At 47.5% G+C, this 25,179-nt stretch overlaps 1 protein-coding gene across 1 annotated transcript in view; it reads left to right on the forward strand.

Moving 5' to 3' along the window:
• Positions 1–23,858, forward strand: part of Myo1h (myosin IH) — a 43,832-nt gene extending 19,974 nt beyond the window's left edge. Inside the window, exons 11-28 of the mRNA XM_023720938.1 lie at positions 2,110–2,223; positions 4,344–4,438; positions 8,400–8,446; positions 10,304–10,384; positions 10,947–11,052; positions 11,738–11,855; positions 13,034–13,147; positions 15,255–15,331; positions 16,090–16,158; positions 17,754–17,838; positions 19,119–19,278; positions 19,773–19,856; positions 20,488–20,581; positions 20,770–20,825; positions 21,666–21,801; positions 22,196–22,266; positions 22,403–22,500; positions 23,584–23,858. Of these exons, the coding sequence (XP_023576706.1) occupies positions 2,110–2,223; positions 4,344–4,438; positions 8,400–8,446; positions 10,304–10,384; positions 10,947–11,052; positions 11,738–11,855; positions 13,034–13,147; positions 15,255–15,331; positions 16,090–16,158; positions 17,754–17,838; positions 19,119–19,278; positions 19,773–19,856; positions 20,488–20,581; positions 20,770–20,825; positions 21,666–21,801; positions 22,196–22,266; positions 22,403–22,500; positions 23,584–23,710 (1,732 nt within the window). The 3' untranslated portion in view covers positions 23,711–23,858. The remainder of the gene's footprint in view (positions 1–2,109; positions 2,224–4,343; positions 4,439–8,399; positions 8,447–10,303; positions 10,385–10,946; positions 11,053–11,737; positions 11,856–13,033; positions 13,148–15,254; positions 15,332–16,089; positions 16,159–17,753; positions 17,839–19,118; positions 19,279–19,772; positions 19,857–20,487; positions 20,582–20,769; positions 20,826–21,665; positions 21,802–22,195; positions 22,267–22,402; positions 22,501–23,583) is intronic.
• The last annotated feature ends 1,321 nt before the right edge of the window (positions 23,859–25,179 follow it).

The following is a 25,179-nucleotide window of genomic DNA, read 5'->3' on the forward strand; positions in this document are numbered from 1 at the left end:
TTTGAAGAGTACAAAATAGTGGAAAAAAAAAAAAAAAAAAAGAGGTAAGACTTCTGGGAAACAATCAGATCTCTGGGCCCTATTTTCGAAAAGAATAGATGTCATCCTTGCAGGACTCTGGTTAGTTCCCTTCTCCTGAGATAGTTGTTACAAAAGAGCGAGTCTGACTGGGCATGGTGGTGCATGCCAGTAACTCCCAGCACCCTGGAAAGCTGACGAAGGAGGGTTACGAATTCCAGCCCAGCCTCAACAACTCAGTGACTTAGCTGGAGAACCTGTCTCAAATAAAAATTAAAGAGTGGCTGGGGGTGTAACTCAGTATGAAGACCCTAAGTTCAGTTCCTGAACCAAAAACAATAAGAACAACAATAATAATAATAAATTAATAATAGCAACAAGCCTGGTCCCTACTCAGCCTTTCTCTGGCTTTCTGTGACACTGGGATGCTATCCACTGTGGGGCCTCCCAGAGCTGAACAGTGGCCAGTACTACGCCTTGGACCTGCAGAACTGGGAGCTAACTAACTCTTTTTTGTGAAGTTTCCAGCCTCAGGCATTTTGTCACAGTAACAGAGAATAGAGTAATACAGTGGCCACTGGAGTGGGGCTGCTCTCATGCTCAATACAACCAGGAAGCCAGCACACAGAAAGGGAGGCTTTGTGAAAACTTTCAGTTGAATTGGAGTTGAGGCTCCTCGGAATGAGCTTGGGATTGCATTTTTAAACAACTGCAATCTTTGAGAATATCAGCATCTTTGAATCCTCAATTGATCAAATTCAACATCAACTTTTAAAATATATTCTAAAGGCATACAAGAAATCATTACCTTGTTTGTCCATTAGGGTCATGGGCACCAGTGTTCGCCTCCCTGTTAGTGAAAATAATTGGCAGCTTTTCCCTCCTGACCTCATACTACTACATGGCCACCAACTACCCTGAGAACCCAACACACTGAAGCACAGCAGGGATGTGAATAGGTGGTGACTGCTGTTGCCACAAATGTGAGGTCCCCTGTGTAGAATTAGCCAAGGTCTACATGTCTCTGTGCTCCAGTTTCACCTTTAAATAGGTAGAGGTAAGATTTTGCTCAGAGAGAAGCTGTAGGACTAAGGGAAGATCACACTCTCAGAGTGCTTGGAACTATGCCTGGCCTGTCGCAGGCATTCACCCTTTATTGACCCCAAAAATGCTTATCTTGGGCTTATTTTGTGCTAGGATTGTGCCCCGTGCTTTAGGGCATGGCAGGAAGGAAGACAGACTCAAACTCCTGCCCTCGGGAAGCTTTGAAGTTGTGGCCTTGAGAGCCAAGCAGTAAGCAGCCTATTGGGGAAAACGTATCAACTGTGCTACTGAGAAAAGTGGGAAAGGAAGATTCCTGGGCCCGGAGGTGGGATGGAGCTCCATTTTAGGAAAAATTGGTGGGGGGGGTTCACTGAGAAGTGGCATTTGAGCAAAGACCTGGAGGTGGTGAGGGGATCATGGGACATCTAGAGAGGACCTGATCCTAGAAGCATCAGTGGCCTAAGCTGGCCCACAGCCACTACTGGTTCACAAGGATTGCTACCCCCTGCTTTCAAAGCATATTAATAAAAACAGCCTGCTGTGTTTGTGCTTCAATAAGGTGTCTCTTCAACCTATAACACAGATTTTTGTTGTTATTTTAGTAAAAGCTACAGGGTTGATTCATTCACATTTTTTCAAGGTGGTCAATTAAATGGTATCATTGAGGAACAGGTGCAAGGAACAGGCAGAGCTTAGGAAATATGAAAGGTCAGTCTCACAAGTTTTGCAGCCTGCTTTCCAGGAGGACCTTGGCCCTAGCGCAAGGGGTCTATGTGCATGTGGCTCTTGTTGGTTACTAATGGCTGCTTAAGTGAGGTTGAATGTTTAAGTACAGTAGCCATGGCAATTGCGGGAATCCTTAGGAAAGCTTCCAAAATACACGTGAGTCAGAGGTCTGGGAGAGGTGGCTGTTCGTGGTATTTCCTGAGCCATGGCACAAATCTAGGAAGTTTACTAGGTGTGGTAGGGAGCTCCTTCCTCCCCTGTGGCTCTCCTGGAAGAAGCATTTAAATCTGGATTTGCTGGAAAATAACCTTATGGATCAAGGTATCTCTTTGTTCTTTTGAAGGATGAGGAATGTATCCGCCCTGGTCCTGCTACCGACTTGAGTTTCCTGGAGAAATTAGAAGAGAAAGTGGGCAAGCACGCACACTTCCAGACGTAAGTGTTTCCTTGGACGGGCTGCTAAGAGAGGGTCTCTGTGCTCTTTGATTTGTGCTCCAGGAGTACAACTGTTTATTTGCGCTTAAAAAAGTCATGATGATACAACAATTCATGTTGTAGCAGAAAATGCCCCCCCCCTCCGCCCCAGTATACTTCAGTTTGTCAGTTGCCCAGGTAACAGTTCCTGTTCCAATTTCAGTTGCTTCTGTGTCTTAGAAACAGTTGATCACTGTAATGCAAAGCGGGTCACTATGATGCACATTGTATAAACTAATCTTCAATGGACAAGCCATTCTGCCTCTGGACTTCCTGCTTGCTTGTCCCATATAAGCCCTAGACCGCCAGAGATCAAGGCCTGACATTCTGGAAATGATCCCATCAATGTAAATACATCCACCTCCCAATCCTGGATGTCCTTTTGGTGATTCTGTTTGCCTTTGCATCTGATGCATCAGCTGGGAAGCTCAACCATGCTGACCTCTTTGGTCAATGGTCGTGGCTCTCACCAATGGAGCAAGGACTTCTCCAGGTCCTAACAGGAAGGCATGCCCTGGGGATTTCTTGGGTCCCCTAAGAGGTCTGGAGGAGGATTCCTGGTTCCCTGCTTGGGCTCACATCAGACTGCAAATGGAGAAGGACACAGTCTGTCTGTCCGTCTATCTGTCTGCCTGCCTGCCTGCCTGATTCCAGTAAGACCCCCAGGGGCGTTAGAGGTAGTCTGTGAGTCCTACTCAATTCGAGAGCTTGATCAATTCTTTTTTTTGCCATAATTTTATTGATAAACAAATAGCAATGAGACAGTTTCAAACCAAATTGGTAGGACAGTTTCAATAATTAACACATTGCATACATTCTTCCTACTGGTTATTTGCTATATAAGATGCGGATATGATATCCTATTTACAAACACCATTAGAACAAATCCCTCTATTCATTAAGAGAATGTAACTATATGTCTATCCTAACCATTTTGAATACACAGATACAAAATGGACATTCATCTGTATCCCCTTTTTTGTTTAGTTCCATTATTTGAATATCATAGGTATGTTAACTCAGCAAAATATTCCAAAAGAGTCCAGTAGTCCATAATAGTATTGGGGCTTCCATTTCACTGGCAGTGTCAGAAATTGTTGACCTGAATCCCCTACAGCTCAATATAACGCCATGGCTTTCCTTCTTGTACTTCGTTTTTATACTTTTCTGCTGGATGGTTAAGACCAAGATAAAAGCAATTCTTGTTAGTTCAGGCCACCCTCAAGGCAAAGGGAGGTTGGAATGTTTAGCCTCTGGGTGCCTGTTGAATGAATGCATGAGTGAAGGGAACAGACAGGGTAAGGAACAGGCTGTCCATCTGTGCACCAAGACTGGGAAGCACTGGTCTTGGTGGCTGACTCATTTCTCACCTGCAGTTCCATGGTTATCGACATATGACCTAACGGAGGTCTCACACCCTCCTGGGCTAAGTTATGCCTAAGTCCCCATGATAGGCTCGGCCGGGTGGGCAACTGAATGGTCTCTTTCTGTTCTTTTGAAAGGATCAGTTAATGCTAATTTTATTTATTCTTTTTAATTTTTTGACTAATTTTTTAAATTAATTTTGCATGCTTACACCTGGTAATCTGAACAACTAATTTGAAACAACAATAACCAATATAACAACCATTGTTGAGTTCCTATCATTTTGTTTAGTGAAATTCTGTTTCCTTTCTAATTTTTTTTTACTACTTTTATTCTCTTTTAAAAAAAATAAAAATGAAGACTTAAATATATATAATATATAGATAATTGTAGGATTGTAGGGGCTGGGGAGATGGCTCAGTAGAATAAGCGCTTCCCTGGCAAGTGCAAGGGCCTGAGTTCAATCCTCGGTTCCGAGAAAAAAAAAATTGTTTCTTAGTTTTTATCTGGAAAAACAGAAGTTATTTCATGTTTTAAATTCAGGATTATTCTAGGGCAGCCTCGATCTGTACCTGGAGACCAGGCGCAGGGCTTCCCGCGGGCTCTGCAGGAGTCAGCCTCACCAGGGCCTCCACCCCTCACTCTGCTTTATGTGGGGAGGCCCTTTTGTTCTGGGGGACTGAGATGCTCACTCTGTGTCTGTTTGTGTCTTGAAGGCGGAAGCTGGCTGGTCCAAAGGGCCGGAAGAGGATTGGCTGGATGGAGTTTCGCCTCTTCCACTACGCTGGGGAGGTCACATACTGCACCAAGGGTGAGTGGCTCGGGTTGCCTGCAGGGCCCAGTCCTGGGAGAACCCTGTGTATGCCCAGCCCGAGCACTGGGGAAGTGCCGCACATGGCCACGCTACCCCTATCCTCTGATTGAGCGTGCCTTCTAAGAAGTCTCTCTTGTTTTACTTACTGGTTACTTTTATCTGTAACCCCTTAATTGAGACTGTTCATATTCCGCCTAAGTTTGTATAAGTCAAAAATGCGCATGCCAAAAAATTTCCTCCACCTATCACATGTAATTCAATGATCTTCAGTGTATGCGCAGAGTCTGAAACCATCCACAGTCTACTTTAGAACATTTCAGAACCCCTCAAAGAGGTCCTACGCTGGTTGATCCTCACTGCCCACTTCCCACACACTCAACCTACCCCCTCCAGCTCCAGGCAATAAATTATTTTCATCTCCATAGATTTGCCCCTTCTGAGACTCTTCCATGAGTGAACTCTACAGTAGATGGTCTTTTAGTCTGGCTTCTTTCACTCAGCATGTTGCAGAGTTTATCCACACTGTTATTCCTTTTCATTGTTTAAAAAAAAAACAACCTACCATGGTGCCAGTAGACCACTTTTATTTACCCTTTCTTTCATTGATGAGCATTTAGGTTGCCTGTGTAAGTTTTAATGTGAACATATGATTTCCTTTTTCTCGGGCATATAGCTAAGAGTGGAACTGCTGGCTTAGATGGTAACTCTGTGCTTAGCTTTTTGAGAAGTTGCCAGACTATTTTCCAAAGTAGCTGTGCCGTTCTACATTCCTAGCAGCAGTGTATGAAGACCATAGTTTCTCTGCATCCTTTCCAACACTTGTAATTATGTAATTTTTGATTATAGGCATTCTAGGGGGTGTGAAGGGTATTTCATTGTAGTTTTTTGTTTTTTCATTGTAGTTTTGATTTGCATTTCCTTGACAGCTAATGATGTTGAATATCTTTTCATGTGCTTATTGGCCATTTGTTTCTGTTCCCTAAAAAAGTGCTTGTTCAGATCCTTTGCCTAATTAAAAAACTTTTTATTATTGAGTTGTAAGTGTTCTTTATATATGATCGATACTAGGCCCTTAATGGGTTTATGATTTGCAGATGTTTTCTCCAGTTCTCAGGATTGTCTTTTCACTTTCTTGATGATAATAAATCATCAAGATGCCAGGCTTTCTTTTCTATGCTTTCTTCAAAGCACTTTTGGTTTAAAAGTATTTTTCCTCCCAAGTCTATCACTAAGAATCTACAAAACGTAATTTGGTGGTACTTTGGTGCACAGACTTGATTCCTTCCATGACTGGTCTAAAATGGATTTGGACAAGAACTGAATCAACTTCAGTGGTTAGGTTCAATGTTGATCAGATGGGCAAATTTGATTTGGTTCTCATCCAGTTTGATTTGGGACCAGAATTGTACAGAAAATTGAGTTTGTGGACTGAGGAACAGCTGTATAAAATATTTATTTATTTTTAAATACAAAATTGTACAAAGAGCAATTCTTTAAAAAGAGAATGGATCTCTCTGTGCTGATAATCTCTTGATTTTTTTTATGGAAGGCTAAAAGTAATGCATGAAAATCTAGGTATCGTTGGCAGCACAGAAAAGCACAAGAGGCAGAGAAATGGTCTGTTTTCCTCCCAATTTTTCCCTGGTAATCATAAGAAAAATAGTATCTTGGAATTATTTCTAAGAAAATAGAAATGTTTTATGTATAGATTTACATGTTAGGACACACACACACACACACACACACACACACACACACGAATAATACAAAAGGCCACTTGTAGAGCTGGCCAGATAGCTCAGCAGACTAAAGTGCCTGCTTAGGCAAGCACAGGGGACCTGGGTTCGATCCCTGGCATGCTGTGCTGGCCCCACCCCCAGGGCACGCTGACACCCCCAGGGGTTGAGACTGGGCGTGGTGGTGTGTGCCTATAATCCCAGTGCTTGGGAGGCTGAAAACAGGAGGATCACTTCAAGTCCAATCTGTGCAGTGAGACTCTGTAGACTCTGTACTAACTACATAAAAAAGGGGGGAAAAGACCATTCATGTTGTACATTTCACAGTCTTTATTTAATGAATGCTAAAGATCATTTGAATTCCAAACTGATGTTCACTAAGCTCTTACCATTAAGGCCCAAGCTCTTCATCTCTGTTATTCAAAACCTTACAGAGTCCTGTGAGAAGACTTCTATTGTCCCCCTTTTACTTTATGAGGACATTCCACTCAGGACAGCTTAGTAATGCTCCCGAAGTCTCACAGCCAGTAAGTGACAGAGCTGGGGCTGAGCCCCCAGCCCTTTGTGCCTACCTGCATTGGCTCTCCACGCAGCACAAGTTCAGCCGCATCGCTTCTAAATAGTTCCAGCCACTGCCCTGAAGGGCTGTGACCTCTGACCTGTGTGGTGGCCATTGCTTGTTCCAGGTTCCTCATAATAACAGCTAGTGTGTTGGGCATCTTCATGTGCTTCACTCAGCTGATAACGGCACCTCACACTCACGGGATATAAATTCCAATAAGTAGTGCTGCTGAGGTGAAGGATCTATAGCACTTCTGGGTGTTCACCCAAAAGAACCGAACATGGGGACTCAGACACGCCTCGCACACCCAGGTCTAGAGCAGCTTCGTTCACAACAGCCGACCGGTGATGGATGAACAGACAGAACGCAGCACATGCAGTGGAACATTTTTAGCCTTCAAAAAAAGAAGGCAATTCTGACACTCTGGGTGGACCTTGAGGGCATTGTGCTAAGGGAGAGAAGCCAGTGGCAAAGCGACAATTCCACCTCTTGAGGTACCTAGAGAAGTCGAATTCATAGGGAAGGAAGGAGGTGGAAATGGCTGCTTATGGGTGCAGCTTCAGCTTGAGATGTTCAGAAAGTTCGGGAGATGGACAGCACTGATGGCTGCTCCAAATGCAAGCGCATTCAACGCCACCGGACTGTGCAGTTGCACATGATTAAAATGCTGCATTTTATATGTATTTTTACCAGAATGAAAAAATCAGTTTCGAGCTGGGTGTGGTGGCACATGCCCATGATCTTAGCACACTAGGAGGCTTGGGCAGGAGGACTGCAAGTTTGAGCCCAGCCTGGGCAATTTAGCAACTTAGCAAAACCTGACCTCAAAATAAAAAATAATAAAGGGCTGGGGATAGAGCTCAGTCTAAAGGCCCTGAGTTCAATCAGTACCAAAAAGAAAAGAAGGAGGAGTGGAGGAAGAGGAAGAGGAGGAAGAGGAAAAGAAGTGTCAGTTTGAATAATTCAAAGTTGTCACCTAAAAAAGTATATATTAGACATTTTAGATGTGTTTTTTCTTTGATGCGTGCCATTTGTAGCTGGTTGTGATTATTCATAATGCCACTTGAATCATTACCTGACGAGGGTTTAGTGCACACTTACAAGGCAGGCCCTCGGTTGTAAAGGACCTGCATAAGGATGCTGTTGGCTGCCACTAGTCGTGGTGCACGAGTTTGCTCTTTCTCGGTAGATGGGTGGTTTCCTCCTCCGTGCCCCTCCCACGGTTCCCACAGAGCTGTGTGCGTGTATTTATTTCTTTGCCGCTGGATGAGAGCATGTGCACAAGGCTCTGTGCAAAGTCTGGACATTCACAGGACGGCTCATCAGGCGTAGACTACAGCGTGTGCCATAATTTTGGTTCAGAAACCTGGTTCTCACAGGGGCTCATGCTCCACCCAGGGACGTCTGGCAGAGTCCAGAGACAGATTTGGTTGTCACACCAGGGAGAACACCACTGAGAACAGGGGCTGGGTGCCACCAGCACCCTGCAGTGCGCGGGCCAGTCCCACCACAGCGAGTGACCCAGCCCAAATTCCATGGTACCTGGCTGCACAAACTCTGGTCTAAGCCTAAACATTTTGGGTAAGGTTTCTCTTGGCAGTCAGTGGGGATGGAATTGGAACTTTTAGGCAAAGCCATTGATTCAATTTTTTTATTACAGGATTCTTGGAAAAAAACAATGATCTTCTTTATAGACATCTAAAAGAAGTAAGTCTGCAACCAATCCAGTGTGTTTCTCTTTTGTCTTTTTCTTTCTTTTTTTTCTTTTTTCTTTTTTTTTTTTTTTTTTTTTTTTTTGTGGCCACTGCAGCCTGCCCTGGGGTGGGGCTGGCATGACATGTGGTGCCGAGGATCGAGCTGTGGTCCCCCAGCTGGGGACTTCCTGATAGATTCTCCAACCGTGCATGAGGCGAACCCATCTTCTTGGGGTCTCTGTGGAGCAGAGGCTGGTTGATGAAAGGGACTGTGACCCTCTCCTGACTCCCCATGGGTCCCGGCCCCCTGGGAACCTTCTGCTTCTCCTACCCCCACCCCCAGGCCAGGGCTGAGCTGCCCCAGCCCCCTCTGACTTGAGTAAGAAGTACTTCTCACCCTGTCATCTCCTCACTGCAAACTCTTTCTCACCTCTGTTACCTTAGAAGTGGGAGGGGTTTAAAAGAACTGCTGGAGGCTGGGATTACAACTCAGAGCAGAGCACACACTTAGCATACCCAAGGCCCTGGGTTCAAGCCCCAACACTGGAAAAAGGTTTCAACTTTTTAAATTTTATTATTATAGAGATGAATCTCATCATTCTGTTACTAATAAATACCAATCAATTTCTTTAATTGTAGCAAAACATAAATCATAAAATTTACCACTGTGTTTGAAAGTGTACAGTTCAGTTTAGTTAAACATTGTTATGGAGTAATCTTTTCATCTTACAAAACTTAATATCCATTAGTATCATTATTTTTTTTTTCATTTTATGTATTTGGTACAGGGTCTCACTACACAACTTGGACTCTTTGTAGTGATCCTCCTGTTTTCAGCCTCCCCATTGCTGGGATTACAGGAGTGCCTCACCATGCCCGGACTCAGTTGCAGGCTAACGCACGCTAAGGGCAGGGCCAGCACGGCAGGCAGGACTAGGAATTGAACCCTAGTCCCTGCACTTACCAAAGCAGGCTCTTAGTCCACTGAGCTATCTTGAAGGCCCAAAACTTAACAACCATTAAACAGCCACTTCCCATCCCCTCTTACCCAGCTCCCAGTAGTCATTCTACATCCTGTCTCTAGGAATATGACTAGTGCAGGCCCCTCCCCTTAGCTGCCTTTTGGGTCTAGCTTGTTTCACTTAACATAACATCCTCAAGGTTCCTTCCTGTTGTAGCATTTATCCAAACTTGCTTTTGAAGACTGTGTAATATCCTATTATGTGGCTGTACAGAAAATTTTTGTTTAGAATTAAAAAATTTTTAATGCAAGAGTTCAGATAATAGAAATTATTTTGAAAATATGTACATGGGGGAAATCAAACAGTACAAAACCTAGTGTCCTTGGCCCCATGCCACCAAGTTTGTCTCCTAAGAACCATCCACTCTTCCTGGGTTACTGTGTATCTCTCCAAGGAATCACACAGTCCACGATGTGTGGATCTGTATCTCCCCCCTCTGCTTTCTCTTTATACACGCAGTCCGTGCAGTTCTGCATTTTGCATCGTTCATTTCACACATTTTCAGTGGGCCCATCGTTCCTTTGTTTTGTCTTGGTTTACTTTTAAAGAATTTCAAACTAGTTTTTCCGTCTTTTTGAGACAGGGTCTCGCTATGCACTTCAGGCTGTCCTTGAGCTCATTGTGTAGCCCAGGCTGGTCTGGTACTCACAGCAGTCCTCCTGCCTCAGCCTCCCGAGTGCTGGGATTATTGGTGTGCCCACCATGCCGGGCTCCCACTGTTTTAGTTAGGAACGTGCACAGGTGCCCAGGCGGCAGTTGGCCCCCGCAACCTCCACACACCTGAGTCTCTTGTGCGTCCTTCTGGAGCTCTGCAGGGGCCACGGAGGGGCTTACTTCTCCCCCTGCAGGTGCTGTGCTGCTGCAAGAACGGCATCCTGAGGGAGTGTTTCCTGGTGGCTGAGCTGGAGAGCCGGAAGCGGCCGCCCACGGTGAGAGGCTGCGGGGAGGAGGCACCACGCAGACCTGGAAAGGGAGCAGAAGTCCCCTGCGTGGGTTTCGCCCTCTGGCTAGCTGTGCCCTCCAAGCCGCCCTCTGCCCTCTCTGGAAGCAGCGCTGTCTAACAGATCCTTCCAAATATGTGCCTTTCGACTGCACACCAGTTCATTCCCCGTCCTCGGGGGCTTATCACCAGTGGGAGAGGATGCCCGAAGAGAGCACCCACCAACCAGGAGCTTACCACAGTGCGGGGTCCCGACGGAAGTGTGGTGACAAGGGCAAGGGGAGGAGGTGCCTCCAGGCTCCGTGAAGCCCCTGGCTCCCATGGGGCGCTCAGTGGGGACTGCATCCTGGACAGCGCTGTCCAGCGATTGTTTGAGGGGAGCAGCCTTGGGCCTCTCGGGTCAGGACATCCACAGCCTCCTCTTGCCAGCAGGAGAGCAGCAGGGAGGGCGACTCCCCAGGAGCTGCGGCCTCTAGAGGCTGGAGCCTCGCGCACTGCGCGGTTTTCTCACTGTGTGGAAGCTGTCTCCGCTGATCTTTCTCACTCCACAGGTGGGGACTCAGTTTAAGAACAGCCTGAGCAGCCTGCTGGAAATTCTCATCTCCAAGGAACCTTCGTACATCCGCTGCATTAAGCCCAATGAGAGGAAAGAACCCAGTGAGTGCAATGGTTCTGAACACCAAGCTCAGGGGAAGAGGCTGGGGGCAAAGCACCAGGGCGGTGGCTCAGGAGCCTTAAAACTGCCCCAGCTCATGGCCTAGGGCGCAAAACCATGCTGTTCCTTTCTAAAGTGGAAGGTGAATGAATTGTGAGGGGAGGACCTTCGGCGGCCCACAGCCAGTTTCAGGAGCAAGTCAGCAAAGCCCAGCAGGTGCTGGAGGTGAGGGGTGCGGCGTGACTTGCCCCCAGCCCGTGAGCAGCCCTCCAACGCCCCTCACCCCAACATAGATACTTCCTACGCCCTTGCCATGATCTGTGAGGAAGTCTACGGTCAGAGGCTCACAGAGGCCAGGCAGGCAGGACAAATGGCAGGGCAGACCAGGAGTAAGGCGATAGGGAGTGGCGGAGACCCCAGCAAGCTGTAGAGGACACTGGTAGCACCATTCCCTTCTGGTCAGTTGTTGCTACCTGGGTCTGTGGGCCCGGGTTGGCCACATCTCATGATTTCTCTGGAGAAACCAGAAATCTAGAAACTTCTCCCTTTGAAGAACACAAGGACCAATAAATGTTTCCATGGCCAGACTCAGCCCACGGACCATCAGCTTGCAGCTTCCGGTCTGGCATGGTGCAGACAGAGCCACAGGGTGGCCTTCCTGTCACTGACCCTCCTGTTTCTCCAAAGGCAAGTTCGATGACTTCCTCGTAAGGCATCAGATCAAGTACCTGGGGCTGATGGAGCACCTACGGGTGAGACGGGCTGGCTTTGCGTACAGGCGGAAGTACGAGCATTTCTTGCAAAGGTAAAGCTTGCTTTGCTGTCCACGTCCCCTAAAGCTGGGTGCCTACTACCTGCCGTCCCTTGGGACACAGTGATACATAAAAGGGTGTCCTTTAGGGAACTCACTTTGGTTCTTAATTTAGTACCTTTGACAGCAAAAGAAAATAAAAATACCATTTAGGAAACCATAAAAACCTAATAATAGAGAACCCAACCAAAATATGGGCCAGTGAAATGAACAGGCACTTCACAGAAGAAGCACAAATGTCCAGTAGACACATGAAAAAATACTCAACAGTACTGGCTACTAGAGAAATGTAAATTAAAACAACAGACTCTATATTACCCCAGAGAGGATAGCCACCATCAAGAAATCAAATAAAGGGCTGGCCAGGTAACTCAGAGGACTAAAGCGCCTGCTGAGGCAGGCACAGGGACCGATCCCTGGTGTGCCATGACAGTCCTGCTCCCGGGGCATGCTGAGATGGCACTGAGACTGGGTGTGGTGTTGCAGGCCTGTAATCTCAGCACTTGGAAGGCTGAAAACAGGAGGATCACTACAAGTCCATTCTGTGTAGTAAATACATTTAAAAAAAAATCAAATAATAACAAAGGCTGGTGAGGCCGCGGGGTGAAAGGAGCCCTTCTACACTATGGGAATGTAAGCTAGTGCAACCACTGTGGAAATCAGTGTGGAGATTTCTCAAAAAACTAACACTAGAAATTCTGCTTGATCCAGTGGGGGTGACAGGCAGCGCCACCAGGTCCAGGTGTACAGTAGCTTTACTTTTGGTGCAGGTCCACGCTGGTTTCTCTGCGCAGCTGCCTGCTGATAGGCATTAGAGCTGTCCACCTCTTGCCTCCTGTGAATAGCACTGCTATGAACATTTGCACCCCAAGTTTTTGTGCGGACATGGTTGTTGTCCCTCTTGCATTCATGCTGCGGAATGGAACTGAGCTACTAGGGTTGAGTGTCCAGTGACATCATTGCTTTAGGCGCACAGGGAAAACTGCCCACTTGAAGGAACCACTCTCGTTTGTCTCCTGCCAAGTGTATATGGTTTTAATTCAAGGAGATCTGTGTGCTGTGACGGCTACACTACATGGAGCAGCTGAGATACTGCAGGGGGGCTAAGCGCACCTGGGGGAGGGGAGGATGAGGCACCTTGACAGCTGCTGCATGTCCTTCTCTCTGGGCAGGTACAAGTCCTTGTGCCCAGACACCTGGCCACACTGGCACGGGCCTCCAGGAGAGGGTGTGGAACGGCTGATCAAGTACATCGGCTACAAGCCCGAGGAGTACAAGTTAGGGAAGTAAGTGGCCAGGAAGCCGCTAGGTATTTCCCTGCAGTTGAAATCGTTTGTGCATCAATCTGCATTACCTAGAGCCTCATGTTTTAAGAGACGTCTATGAGTTTGCCAGCAGATGTTTCCACTCGCTCAACTGAGATGCAGCCCTCAATGGTTAGAAAGAGGAGGTGAGGTTTGAAAGGAACCCTGTTAGGCCAGGGAGACAGCTCACTGGCCCAAGTGCCTGCCTGGCAAGCCCAAGGTCCTGAGTTTGGTCCTGGTACCAAAAAAGAAAAAAAGAAAGGGGTCCTATGTTCTAGATCTAGCTTAAAAGCTGAGACGAGCCTCTTCTTGAAAAATGAAGAGGGGTGGCCTCCTTACCCCCTTGTGCCTGGATTTTTCTATTGTTCCAATGTACATGTGACCTCCCAGATGCAACAGCAGGACTTACACCAGGTGCAGGAACCCCCAGAAAGTGGTGTTCCAACTGCCATTACAGTGGGCAAAGGTACAGTTGTCCGTGACCGAGAAACTTTCATGTATGTCTTTCAGTATAAAGCAGCTGGGTGAATCCGGATTCTTCGCATGTTTTGTTAGTCGTTTGGGTCAGGGCACATTTAGTGCACGGATCAGTGTCTAAAGCACGCGGAGGACTTGTCCCTGGGCCACAAGGCCCCCCTGCCTCGGGGATCTATGCCTTTGGCTCTCAGTGGGCTCTGCCAGTTCCTACCTCCTGCTTGTGCGCGGCCACTCTCTGATCTCTCCTCTCCTATCCTGGGCCATAGTCCAAGAATCACTTACTCATTCAATCCAAATACCTGAGGGGCATCAGCTCAGCATTTCCTGAGTGAGGCTGACTAGAGGTCAGAGTCTCTGTCCTTCCCATTCCATAACCTGGAAGAGGGAGCGAGATCTTGAGACATGGGGCTGGCGAGATGGCTCAGTGGTCTAAAGCACCTACTTAGAACAAGCTTAGCAAAGCACAAGGACCACGGTTCAATCCCCCAGCACCACATGACAGCCAGCCCCGCCCCCTGGTGGGCTGAGCTGGCCACACACACACACACACACACACACACACACACACACAATAAATAAATAAATGTTTAAAAAAAAAAAAGATCTTGAGACATGGTGCTCTGCTGCCCCCCAGAGGCTACCCTGGGAAGTGTCCCTTGCAAGGTGGGTGTGTGGGCCTGCAGGCAAGCTAAAATGAGCACTTAAAACTTAACTTCCGCTGCTTAATGGGATCTTGTAAGTTTAGGATCCTTTTTTTTTTTTTTTTTCCCCTCCAGTATTTGAGATGGAATCTTGGGGCAAGCACGGATCCACATCCCAGCCTTTTTTTTTTTTTTTTTTTTTTGAGTCAAGGTCTCACAAAATTCCCCAGTCCTGCCTTGGCCTGAGTAGCTGGGATCGCAGGCGTGTGCTACTATGTGTAGCTCCAGACCTCTCTTCTTTGTGGTCACTGTTTAAAGCCCCAGAGCAAAATTTGAACAACTTCCTGCGCAGATGGTAGGTTCAGGTACCAGGGCTGCACAAGTCACCACTACACCAACATATTCTTTCACACTTCTGGGCGCCAGAGGTCCAAAATCAAAGTATTGGCAAGGCCCTCTGGGGCGTCTAGGAAAAAAATCTCTACCTCTTTGGGCTGGGGGGGGGGGACCTGGTGCTTCTCAGCTATAATGCTGCTGTAATCTGGGCCATCCTCACGTGGTCTCCTTCCTTGTGTCCTTTTCTTTTCCTTTTTCCTTTTTCAGTACTAGAGATTGACCCAGAGCCCTTGCACAGCTGCAGCCCTTTCTTTTTTTACCTTTTATTTTCAGACAGGGTGTCACTTAGTTGCCAGGCTGGATTTAAACTTGCAGTCTTCCTGCCTCAGCCTCCTAGGGTGCTCAGATTGCAGACACATGCCACCACACCTAGTTCTTCTCTAAGGACAATCTCATCTATTTTAAGGCCCAACAAATCCAGACCACCTCATCTCCACCCTTAATTACACATACAGACTTTCTACAAGACCAAGTCTGCGTTTTCTGAGTAGACACAAATTGGGGGCAGGAGGCTATTCTGTTCTTATAGGAGGTAAATGACCAATCATAGTAAAAACATTTCTTTTCACTTCTAGAACCAAAATATTCATTCGCTTTCCCAGAACTCTGTTTGCCACTGAAGATGCCTTTGAATTCAGTAAACATCAATTAGGTATGACCTTTTGGGGGGGAGCCCCTAATTTCAACAGAATGCGAAATGAACAAGTTAGTTTAGCATGGGGGGCTAAATCTTAAACAGCAGGTATCTGCTGTAACTGTTAGAAACATTCACTTTGGAGCTATAAGCCAGCTACAAGTTCATGATGGTACGTATGAACTGCGGCTGAAGCAAGTGCTGGGCAGCAGTCTTAGGTGCAGGTGGGTATTTAAACGCCATTGCACCCTCTTGGTCGTGTGGGGCACACCCTGCTGTGCAGTAAAGACCTGAGGCCATGCGACACCCCCACCCCCACCCCCACCCGGGCCAGTCAGGTTTTAAAACTATTTGCACGAGTGTCTGGTGTTGGCAGGTACAGGTTCAAAGCTTGCAGCCAGGGTGTTTGTTATGAATGGGAACTGTAAACTATGTAACAAGGCCTGCCTCTTGGGGTGCCTGCAGCCCAGGGACCATCCCTAAGGCTTACTGCAGAACCTGGGCTCTTACCCACCCTGAGGGAAGGAAAGGGAAAGGTGGAGAAGAACTGACTAGATGGCGTGGGGAGCCAGGTCTAACACGGTCCACCCGATCACAACCCCGTGATGCCAAGTCAGCAACCTGTGCCACTGCCGCACTGCTACACCCGGGGGGGGGGGGGGGGGGGGTGCAGACCGGGGGGGGGGGGGGGGTGCCCCGGGGGGGTGGGGGAGGGCCACAACCACAAAGGCACACAAATGAAAGCCATTTCACCAAAACTTTTGTTTTATCTCGAGTTGCAAGAATCCAAGCCACATACAAAGGCTGCTTAGGAAGGAGAGAATATGTGAAGAGAAAAGAAGCAGGTAGGTGCACAGCGCCAGACCGACACTCTCGCCCTCTCATCAGCCGGGCACTATCTCCATCCGCCCCACCCCCACCTCCCCACACCACCCTTCCTGAACCCTGGGTGTGCGCTCAGGCCTGAGGCCTCTTCCTTCTAACTTCCTGCCTGGAGATCATAACCTCGTGGCCTGTTTGTTCCATGGGCACGTTTTCTTTGTCCACTTTGGAAAGATAATTTTGGGGGTACCCTAGAGGCCCCTCCGAAATCACATCAAGCCACACCCCACCCCCATTTCTTAGAAGTGACCTGTTAAGTGTACAGTTCTTAATCCCTTGTTTTTCTTTACAGTTTCACCATCTACGGGTACAGCACTCAATGCATTTATAGTTCGGCATGTGTCAAACTTAACAATATTTTACAGTCATAGTTTTGCACGGAGTGATTCTTTTATAATCCAATCAGGGGATGGGCAGATTTATTCATTTATAGCTGCTTGGTACTTCCCTATGTCAGAGGTCCATCAGATGGTAAATATTTTAGATTTGTGAGTCATTTGGGTTCTGTCCCAATCTCTCAGCTCTGCCATTGAGGCCTGAAAGTAGCTTTAGACAATATATAAAGGAATGGGCCTTGCTGTGTTGCACTGACCCTTCCCATTAACAGGGGGCTGGTCTTCGGCCAGTGTGCCGGCCCCTGAGCTGTATGGGACGTCCATCCATACTCTGGTTCTGCTGATGCCCACTGGGGTCATTGTCAGTTGTTTGTTTGCTTCTATAACAGAAACAGCACTGCTCTGGAGAAGGAAAGAAAGGCGTGTAAAAAAAAAAATCTGACAACATGGGCTGGTGAGATGGCTCAGTGGTCTAAAGCACTTACTTAGAACAAGCTTAGCAAAGCACAGGGACCGCGGTTCAATCCCCAAGCACCACATGCCAGCCAGCCCCGCCCCCTGGTGGGCTGAGCTGGCCACACACACACACACACAAATAAATAAAATTTTAAAAAAAATCTGACAACAGAGAGTGAAAAACGGCTGAGTGTGGGGAACATATACCTAGAAACCCAGCGCTCTAGGAGGCCCAGGAAGGAGGACTGTACATTTGAATCCAGTCTGGGTAATGCAGCCACTTAGGAAGACTGTTTTAAAATATAAAATAAAAGATACCTGAGCCCAGTCAGTGTCAAGTTCCTTGGCTTAATCCTCAGTACTGCCAAAAAGAAAAAAATTCTGAAAAGTATCTAAAACTTGGGATATTTAAAACAAGCCAGGATCTAATGTGCGTGTGTTCCACTTTAGTATTCCAAGTTTTCCAATGTGGACAGCTAAATCAATGTGAGTGCTGGGTGAAACGCAAAAGCAAGTGAGGACACAGTTAGATTGCGAGCACTGCTTTAGCTCTGAAAGGGCCTTGGAAGCTTCCACGGCAGCCTCTGTTCTCTCTCCCCGGTTGTCTGAGCACCCCAAGTAAGAACAAATGACACACACCCAGCTTTCCATCTCTGAGCCAGCAGAGCACTCCAGTGGGTTCCCAGCTGTGTGCTGGGAGATGAACCTTTCTGCACAAGCTGTTGTGTTTGTGTTCAGATTCTAATGCCAGCAGTGCACTCTTTCAGCCACCAAACTGGAAGCTCATTGGCGTGGAGTGCTGGCTCGCAAGGAGGTCAAAAGGAGAAAGTGGGCCATACAGATCATAAGAAGGTAAGTTCCAGGTATGGCAGGGAGGTCAGTAGACATGTGAGTTTTGGGATGCTGGCATTTGGGCACAAAGGAGATCTTCCCTTCCAGATGCTCCTGGGAATTCAATTTGATCTCCTGATTCTGAGGGTGATCACAGTTCAGTATATTAAAGACAAATGCTTCCTGAACCACTGGGCCTAGTGGCTCACATCTGTAATACAAGTATACACAGTTATAGCATTCAGCAGGCTAAGGCAGGAGGATCACTATGAGTTCAAGGTCAGCCTGGGATACAGAGCAAGACCCTGTCTCAAAATCAATGTTGAAATCTATGAATGAATATATGAATGAATGAATGAATGAATGAATGCATGCATGCATGCATGCATGCATGCATGAATGGATGAATGGATGGATGGATGCATGCATGCATGCACATGCATGGATGGATGGACAGACGGATGGATGGATGGATGGGTGGGTGGGTGAGTGGGTGGATGGATGGATGGGTGGGTGGATGGATGGCTCAATGGGAAGCAAGTCTCAAGAACTGGGTAAAAATAAGAGGGTGCGCGGGGACCGTGGCAGACTGGTAGGCTCAGCTGTCTTCCATTAGGGTAGGAACTGTTCTCTCTTGATTGACTGCCGTTCTAGAGAAAGACTAAGCTGCAGCTGCCAGATTGCAGGATGTTTCGAGGAAAGTCGAAATCCAGCTTTTATGTAATATCTCCTAACACTTTTTTTTTTTTTTTAAAGAATTAGTAACTAACCAAGCTAGGATCTCCTTCAAAACAGAAAACAGTATAGGTGATACTGGGCATGGGGGTGTGTGCCTGTCTCCAGCACTTGGGAGGCTGAGGCAGGAGGACTGCTTAGAGTTATCCAGGGCTTCATAGTGAATTCAGGGCCTGAACTATATAGCAAGACGTTGTCTTTAAAGAAAAAAAGCAAGCAGTGTGAGTGAAAGACTGCATAACTCTGAGACAGACTTGACTTTTGGGCTAACATTACTGGCTTCTATCTTACATAATCGTTTAAACAACGTCTGTTATTTTGGCATCCTTTGAATCAAATGCAGAGAGAATGCCAAGTTCCAGGGAAATGGGCCAGGAGGCCTGCCTGTTAGCTCAGGTGCTTAAGTGCCTGCTGAAACAAAGCAGTCAGGCTCAGGATGCTGTGCTTCGATCCCCTCATCCTCAAGCCAAACCAGAACTGCCCTGAAGGCAACCTGAGTGGCACAAAAAAAAAAAATCCTTCTGAGGAAATAGGCCAGAAACCTAACAAAACACTTTCCTTTTGAGGTTCGTCAACGGATTCATCAATCGCAACAAACCCCTTTCTCCAGACGATGAGGAGTTTCTAGTGTTGGTGCGCAAGAATTACATCTTGAATCTTCGGTATCACGTCCCGAAGAATGTCTTGGACAAGAGCTGGCTGAGGCCTCCCAGCATCTTGGAAACGGTCAGGACTGAGCCCTGGATGTGACAAGTGACGCGGGCACTGATGGAAGTTGAGCTTTTGTCAGAAGTCATCATGTTCCTATGAGAATTTATAAAGCCAATGGTAGTCTGACTAGAGCCCGTCTGAGTGATTCTGTCTGAGGCAGCTTTCCCAATGACTGTCACAAGGTTTCTCCAACAATGGCCTGGAGATCCCTGTGTCTGCAGTGTAGCTGGAGCTACCGTGAGATTCCTGGGCTCCCCTCCCTGCCCCCGCCAGGTCCCCGGAGTCAAAACCCCCAGGAATCTCTGTCTATCCCAAGTCCTCACGGGACTCATGACCATACTCAAAAGTCCGAGAATCACTTGTTAAGCAACGGAGAAGTTACAGCCAGCTAGGAAGCCTAGCTGTTTTGTAAAATATTACTGCTGGGTTTTAAAAGTGTCTGTTTTGGCCACCGCAGCCCAAGCCAGTGTGAATGAGGTATGTGGGTAAGAAATGTGCTCTCTACACAGGCTTCGGACCTGCTCAGGAAGATGTGCACAAGGAACCTGGTCCGAAAGTACTGCCACGGGGTCTCAGCCGAGTGGAAAGCCATGGTAGGCACGTGAGGGGCCACTTCCCCTGACTTGTAGGTGAACTGAAGATAAACACACAGAATCCTCAATGACTGTCAGCTGGTGTTCGCATCCGGTTATTGCAGGAACTGAAGCCAGATGGGCCTGCACTAGAAAGAAGGCGGACAAGTTCTGGGGGAGGTCTGGCTTTGTTAACGATTACCTGCAGGTGCTTTCTCTAAAGAGCCAGAGAGTAAATGTTTTTGGCTTTATGGGCCGTACAATCTGTTAGTATTCAGCTCTACGGCGGTAGCAGGAAAGCAGCTGTAGACATGTAAGCAAAAGCCATGGTTATATCCCAATAAAAATTACTTACACAGAACAGGCAGCACTTGGCCCATGGGGTGTATTTCACTGAACTCTGACCTAGAAAGCTATTCTCTGAAGTGCTTTTAACCATTGCAGGCAAAGGGCTTGAGGCATCAACTTCAATTTCTACCAGTGTGATTTTTAGGGGATTATGGCCCAAGCCAGGAATGTGTTCTGACCTATGCCAAAGTATAACATGGCTCCAGTGGCTTTTCGAGCAAACTGATTGATACTGTGGGTGCAAAGCTCTTCTGTCCCAAAGCAAGCCCAGGGGCTACCACTTTTGTACTTCGTGTATTACCAGATGCAGCAGAAGGCAATTACAAGTGAGATATTCAGAGGAAAGAAAGAAGGCTATGCAGAAAGTTTAAATCAACCCTTTGTGAACACCCGGATAGGTAAGTACGTCTTCTGTCCATGCGCTCTGTTTCCAAGGAAGGCAAGAGGCTCATCTCTGTAGCACTTCCTGACAGCCATTTCCCCAGCTGAGACCTCAGCCTGGAGGAACGAAAGGCCGGTAGACAGCAGCGCCTTCTTCAGCATTGGCATTTAGCGATGATTCACAGTGTTCTGGTTCCCTCCCCAGATGAAGGAGACATTAATCCCAAAGTGTTCCAACTAATGAGCAATGAGAAAATCCAGGTAAGGACATGTGTGGCTCAGACCTGAGCAGGAATCCCTGTCACACCTGAGCGCAGAGTGCTGGGGGCGCCACTGAGACCCAGTGCAGCTCGGCAGCCCAGGCGCTCAGCTGTGCTGTGCTGGATGTCAGCAGAGACTGTGGGGTGACACATGACCACCAGATACCTGCTGCTGTTCTTACAGGCTCTCCCTGTCATCCTAAAACCTGTGTCGATTCACTTTCCTATGAAATGCAGACACATAGCCAGGAACTTACCACAAAGTGAGGGGTGGGTAGACTTCTGGAAGCCGATGCTGCCTTCTCCGTGGAGTGGCCGGGAGATCCTATGCAGATTACTTTCACCGTGGGTGCCTCTGACCTTCTGTAGTTATGGATAATGGAAGCACTGAGGGGGCAAGCAAGGCAAAGTGGTCAAGGCCATGGCTTGGCCTATGAGCAGCAGCAAGCTGGCTTTTGCTGTGTGTGGGCAACTGCTCTCACCCACTGTTCCCTGGAGGAGAGAAGCCTGTGTGAAGGGGATCCTGCTGGCTGTGAGGGTCCTCATGCCAGGGTGTCTTCTCCACTGGCCTCTCAGACCATACCTGTGAGGCTGGGTGGCCACAGCCTTGGCTTCCTCAGAGGGTAGCACGTCAGGCAGAGCTGGGAATCACAATGTCTCGTGTATAGAACAGGGCACAGGGAAAAAAAAGAAAAAAAAAATCTCTTCATGCTAAATGTCTGGTCTCCCTGAGCACTTGAAGTAACTTCACCAGATTCTGAGTAGCAAGACACTCCGTAGTCTTTCCCTCACCCCATGAGGTAACTGTCTGTCTCCTGTGGTAACGTTCCCCTCTTTGCAGTATGGTGTCCCCGTCATCAAGTATGACAGAAAAGGCTTCAAGGCTCGGCAGCGGCAGCTCATCCTCACTCAGAAAGCAGCTTATGTGGTGGAACTTGCCAAAATCAAGCAGAAGATAGAGTACTCAGCCCTCAAAGGTAAGTTGTGGGCAACCACAAGCCATTTCCAAGTTGCCTTAATTTCTGGGAACTAGCAATGAAGAAACTCACAAATGAGATAAACAAAGGAAGGATACCCAGAAGGCCAAGGCTCAGGCCTGGTCTGTGCCTCTTATTCTGGTATAAATGTCCACAGCACCCACTTCACTCAACTATCCAGTTTGGACAAAGGTCACCTTCCAAAATGACTGGGTTTTGCTTCAGCTCACAACCCAGTAGCATGAGGATTGCTGGAGTACGCCCTCTGTCTTTTGGGCCCAGCTAGAAGGAAGAAGGCATGGGTTTGGGGAACCCTTGAGTGGTCTCTCTCCTGTTTCCTGGATTAATGTCAAGCTGCCCACTTCTGGGCCCCTAACTCTGGAACTGTCTTAAGGTGTCTCCACTAGCAGTCTGAATGATGGAATCTTGGTCATTCATGTATCACCAGAGAACAACAAGCAAAAGGTAATTGATGGCCAACAATCTTCGCTAAAATTGGGAAGTGCCAAATCTTAAATCAAGTGCCACAAAACCTCAGGATTAGAGCTATTTGTTTTTCTAACCATTAATCCTAAAACCACCGTGTCCTCCTTCTACCTAGGGAGATGCCATCCTCCTGTGTGAACATGTATTTGAGGTGGTTACTAAGCTCGCCATGCTGGTTAAGAAGGAGAACCTTGTAAATGTCGTTCAAGGAAGGTAGGTGGTTTCATCTTCTGCTGGGGAAGGAGCTCAGTGTTAGACGGTGACAACAGATCAAAGGGACACCTATGTCAATCCTTCTACCTATGCCTGCCTCCTGTCCTCAAAGCAGGGTGTGGGGAAGAAGGTGTCACTGTGTCCCCTGACCCTGCCTACAGAAACACTTTTTCTGTCCTCAACCCTCTGACATTGGCCTAGAGACAGGAAGAGGTCAGTGATCACTCGCTGACCTCAGGAAGCAACAGTCTGCCCACGCAGTTTCCAAAGCAGGTGCCTCGGGGGCCCCTGAGGGACATGTCACTAAGTGGAGGGTGGGCCTCTGACTTGGAGCAGGACACAGCCATGCCTTTGCTGTGATGGCTGGTGGCACAGCTGTTCAGACCACTGGGCTGCAGCTTCTCAGGCTGCCCATGGTCTATTAGGGAAAGTGCTCTATTATTGCTTTAGTGGAGAAAAGCAAAGCTCCTTGCATGTGGAGCACCCTTGCCTCATTTTCTCAATACTTCTGGAGCAGCTGCCAGTTTTTCTCTTTTGGGGTGATGCATACAGACCCCCTGTTAACCAGCATCTAGGGAGACACATAGGTGCCCAAGAGGGTGTGCAGACCCCAAGAGCCGTTAGCAACTTCAGCACTGCGCAAGCAAGCAACACGGTGCCTGTCAGAGCAGGTTGCTCTTGGCAAAGACCCTTCTTTTCTCTGCTCCAAATCCACAATTGATGAGCAAATTCACAAGCAGAATAAGAGGGTGCTGAGCACTGTGTGGAGTTCTCTGTTTTGCCCTCCTTGGAGGGGACACCTAGGCCGCTGCGAGAGTTCCAGGATGAGGGTGTACTTACTCCTCAGCTGGCACACTGGCCCTTCAAAGACTTTAAGGTGCTGAATTCAGAATGACGGCAGAAGTTAGCTGCCCACTCATGCAAAGGGTTTCCTTCTTTTGTTTAAATATGCAAAAAGGGAGGAATTTGATTATTTAATTTTGAAACTAATAAAGTTTCCTAAGTACATTTCTTTTGCAGACCAAAGGTTGCAGGAAAGAAAAGAGAATTATGTCAATAACTTTGTCACCTGTGTATTTTAAGTTTACAGTTCTATATTAGTCCTGGGAAAGAAGGCACAATAGTTTTTGATACTGGGCCAGAAGAGCAAATCTATAGAGACAAAAATGGACAGTTAACAGTGGTAAGTGGCTGGCTTGGGGACAGGTAAGCAGTTTTAGATGAAAATACAAGTCTAAAAAACGAGTTCATTTCTTCCCTCCATTCCTGAGTTCCTATCTGAAAGACAGGAAGAGGCTGATTGGGGAAGCATGAATGCAAACGCCAAACAGAGAAAACCACGTGCCATATTTAGTTGTCAGGGAAGCAGCAGTTGACATTAAGTACTTACCAAGCATACAAGTCCAACTTTTTACTGGGCGACAAAGGGTTCTCAAACTCATCTCCACACTGAAATCCACGTGCTCGAGTTCACCTTAGCTGATGGCTGGAGGTGGGCCTTGTCAGAATTCGAGATTGCAGATCTTAAGGACGGAAAGGTTTGGGAATTGCTGCCATCTCAGGAAGAACCTGAGCACACACACAGGTGACTTGGTCCTCCTAGACTGTGCCCCCACATTGGGCCGAGGGTCCCGACAGTCCTGATAAACAGTACGCAGAGCATGCTTTGATCCAGTGCTCCTGGGACATGACATATTCAAAGCAGAGGGGGTGGGAATCTTTATAAAGTGTATATTCTATGTATATCAAGAATTTTGGGGAGGAGGGTACCGGAAATCAAACTCACGACCTTGCACTTGCCAGGCAGGTGCTGTGCTGCTGAGCTGTATCCCAGCCCATGAAGAATTATTTGGTACAAATTAAAAATGAAGTATCTCCTCCATTATTTAAATGCTTACACATTGATAACATCTTTCATAAGCTAATGGGCCCCTTCAGGGAATTAAAGTAAGGCTCACTGGGATGTAAGGCTCGAGGTGCATTTTCAGTTTACGCGCAATGCTTCCTTAAAACTCACACCCCCAAGAACTGACGCTCTTCTGGTCTATCTTCCTCCTCGGCTGGCTCAGGCTAGCTGACAAGACTCAGTGAGCCGCTCTCTAAATCCAGCCTGTCTCACAGGAGCGGAAGCTGGTTTCTTGCCCCCTTGGCCAGGCTGACTGGAGGCGGCAAATGCTTCCTTCAGTGAGGGGAGCTGCGAGGTTCTGAAGTGCGGCTCTCTCCCAGGTGTCGGTGCGGCCGAAGTCCTGATGGTGCGCAATGTCTGATTTCTACCAATACTGTTTTTGCTACAACAGAGGAAAGCACTGGGAAGCCGGAACTTGACCCAGTTAGCTAGGTCTTTAAGAAAAAATGCCAGTGGTGCCTGGGAAAGCACCACATCTGCAAACACCATATCATGTTCTGCCAAAGCCTGACCTCAGCTTCGCAGCTGCAGGTGCCTGCGTTAAACTGTCTTCTTCCAGGAGCTGACCTCAAGTCACCCAAGCAGCGTCCTCTTCAGCATCCCACAAAGCACCTACACTCAACGGGCCCTTCAACGTGGCACTGCCAGGTGTGTGACAGATACCTGCCTTGGTCAAGCTGCCCTGAGACACAATGAAACATTGCATATGACCTAAGAAAAGTAAATGAAATCTCTCATAAAGCTGCACAATTTGAATGTTTCCTTAAATAAAT

The sequence above is a fragment of the Octodon degus genome, unplaced genomic scaffold (assembly GCF_000260255.1).
Source record: "Octodon degus isolate 3935 unplaced genomic scaffold, OctDeg1.0 scaffold00079, whole genome shotgun sequence".
In the NCBI taxonomy this organism is placed as follows: Eukaryota; Metazoa; Chordata; class Mammalia; order Rodentia; family Octodontidae; genus Octodon; species Octodon degus.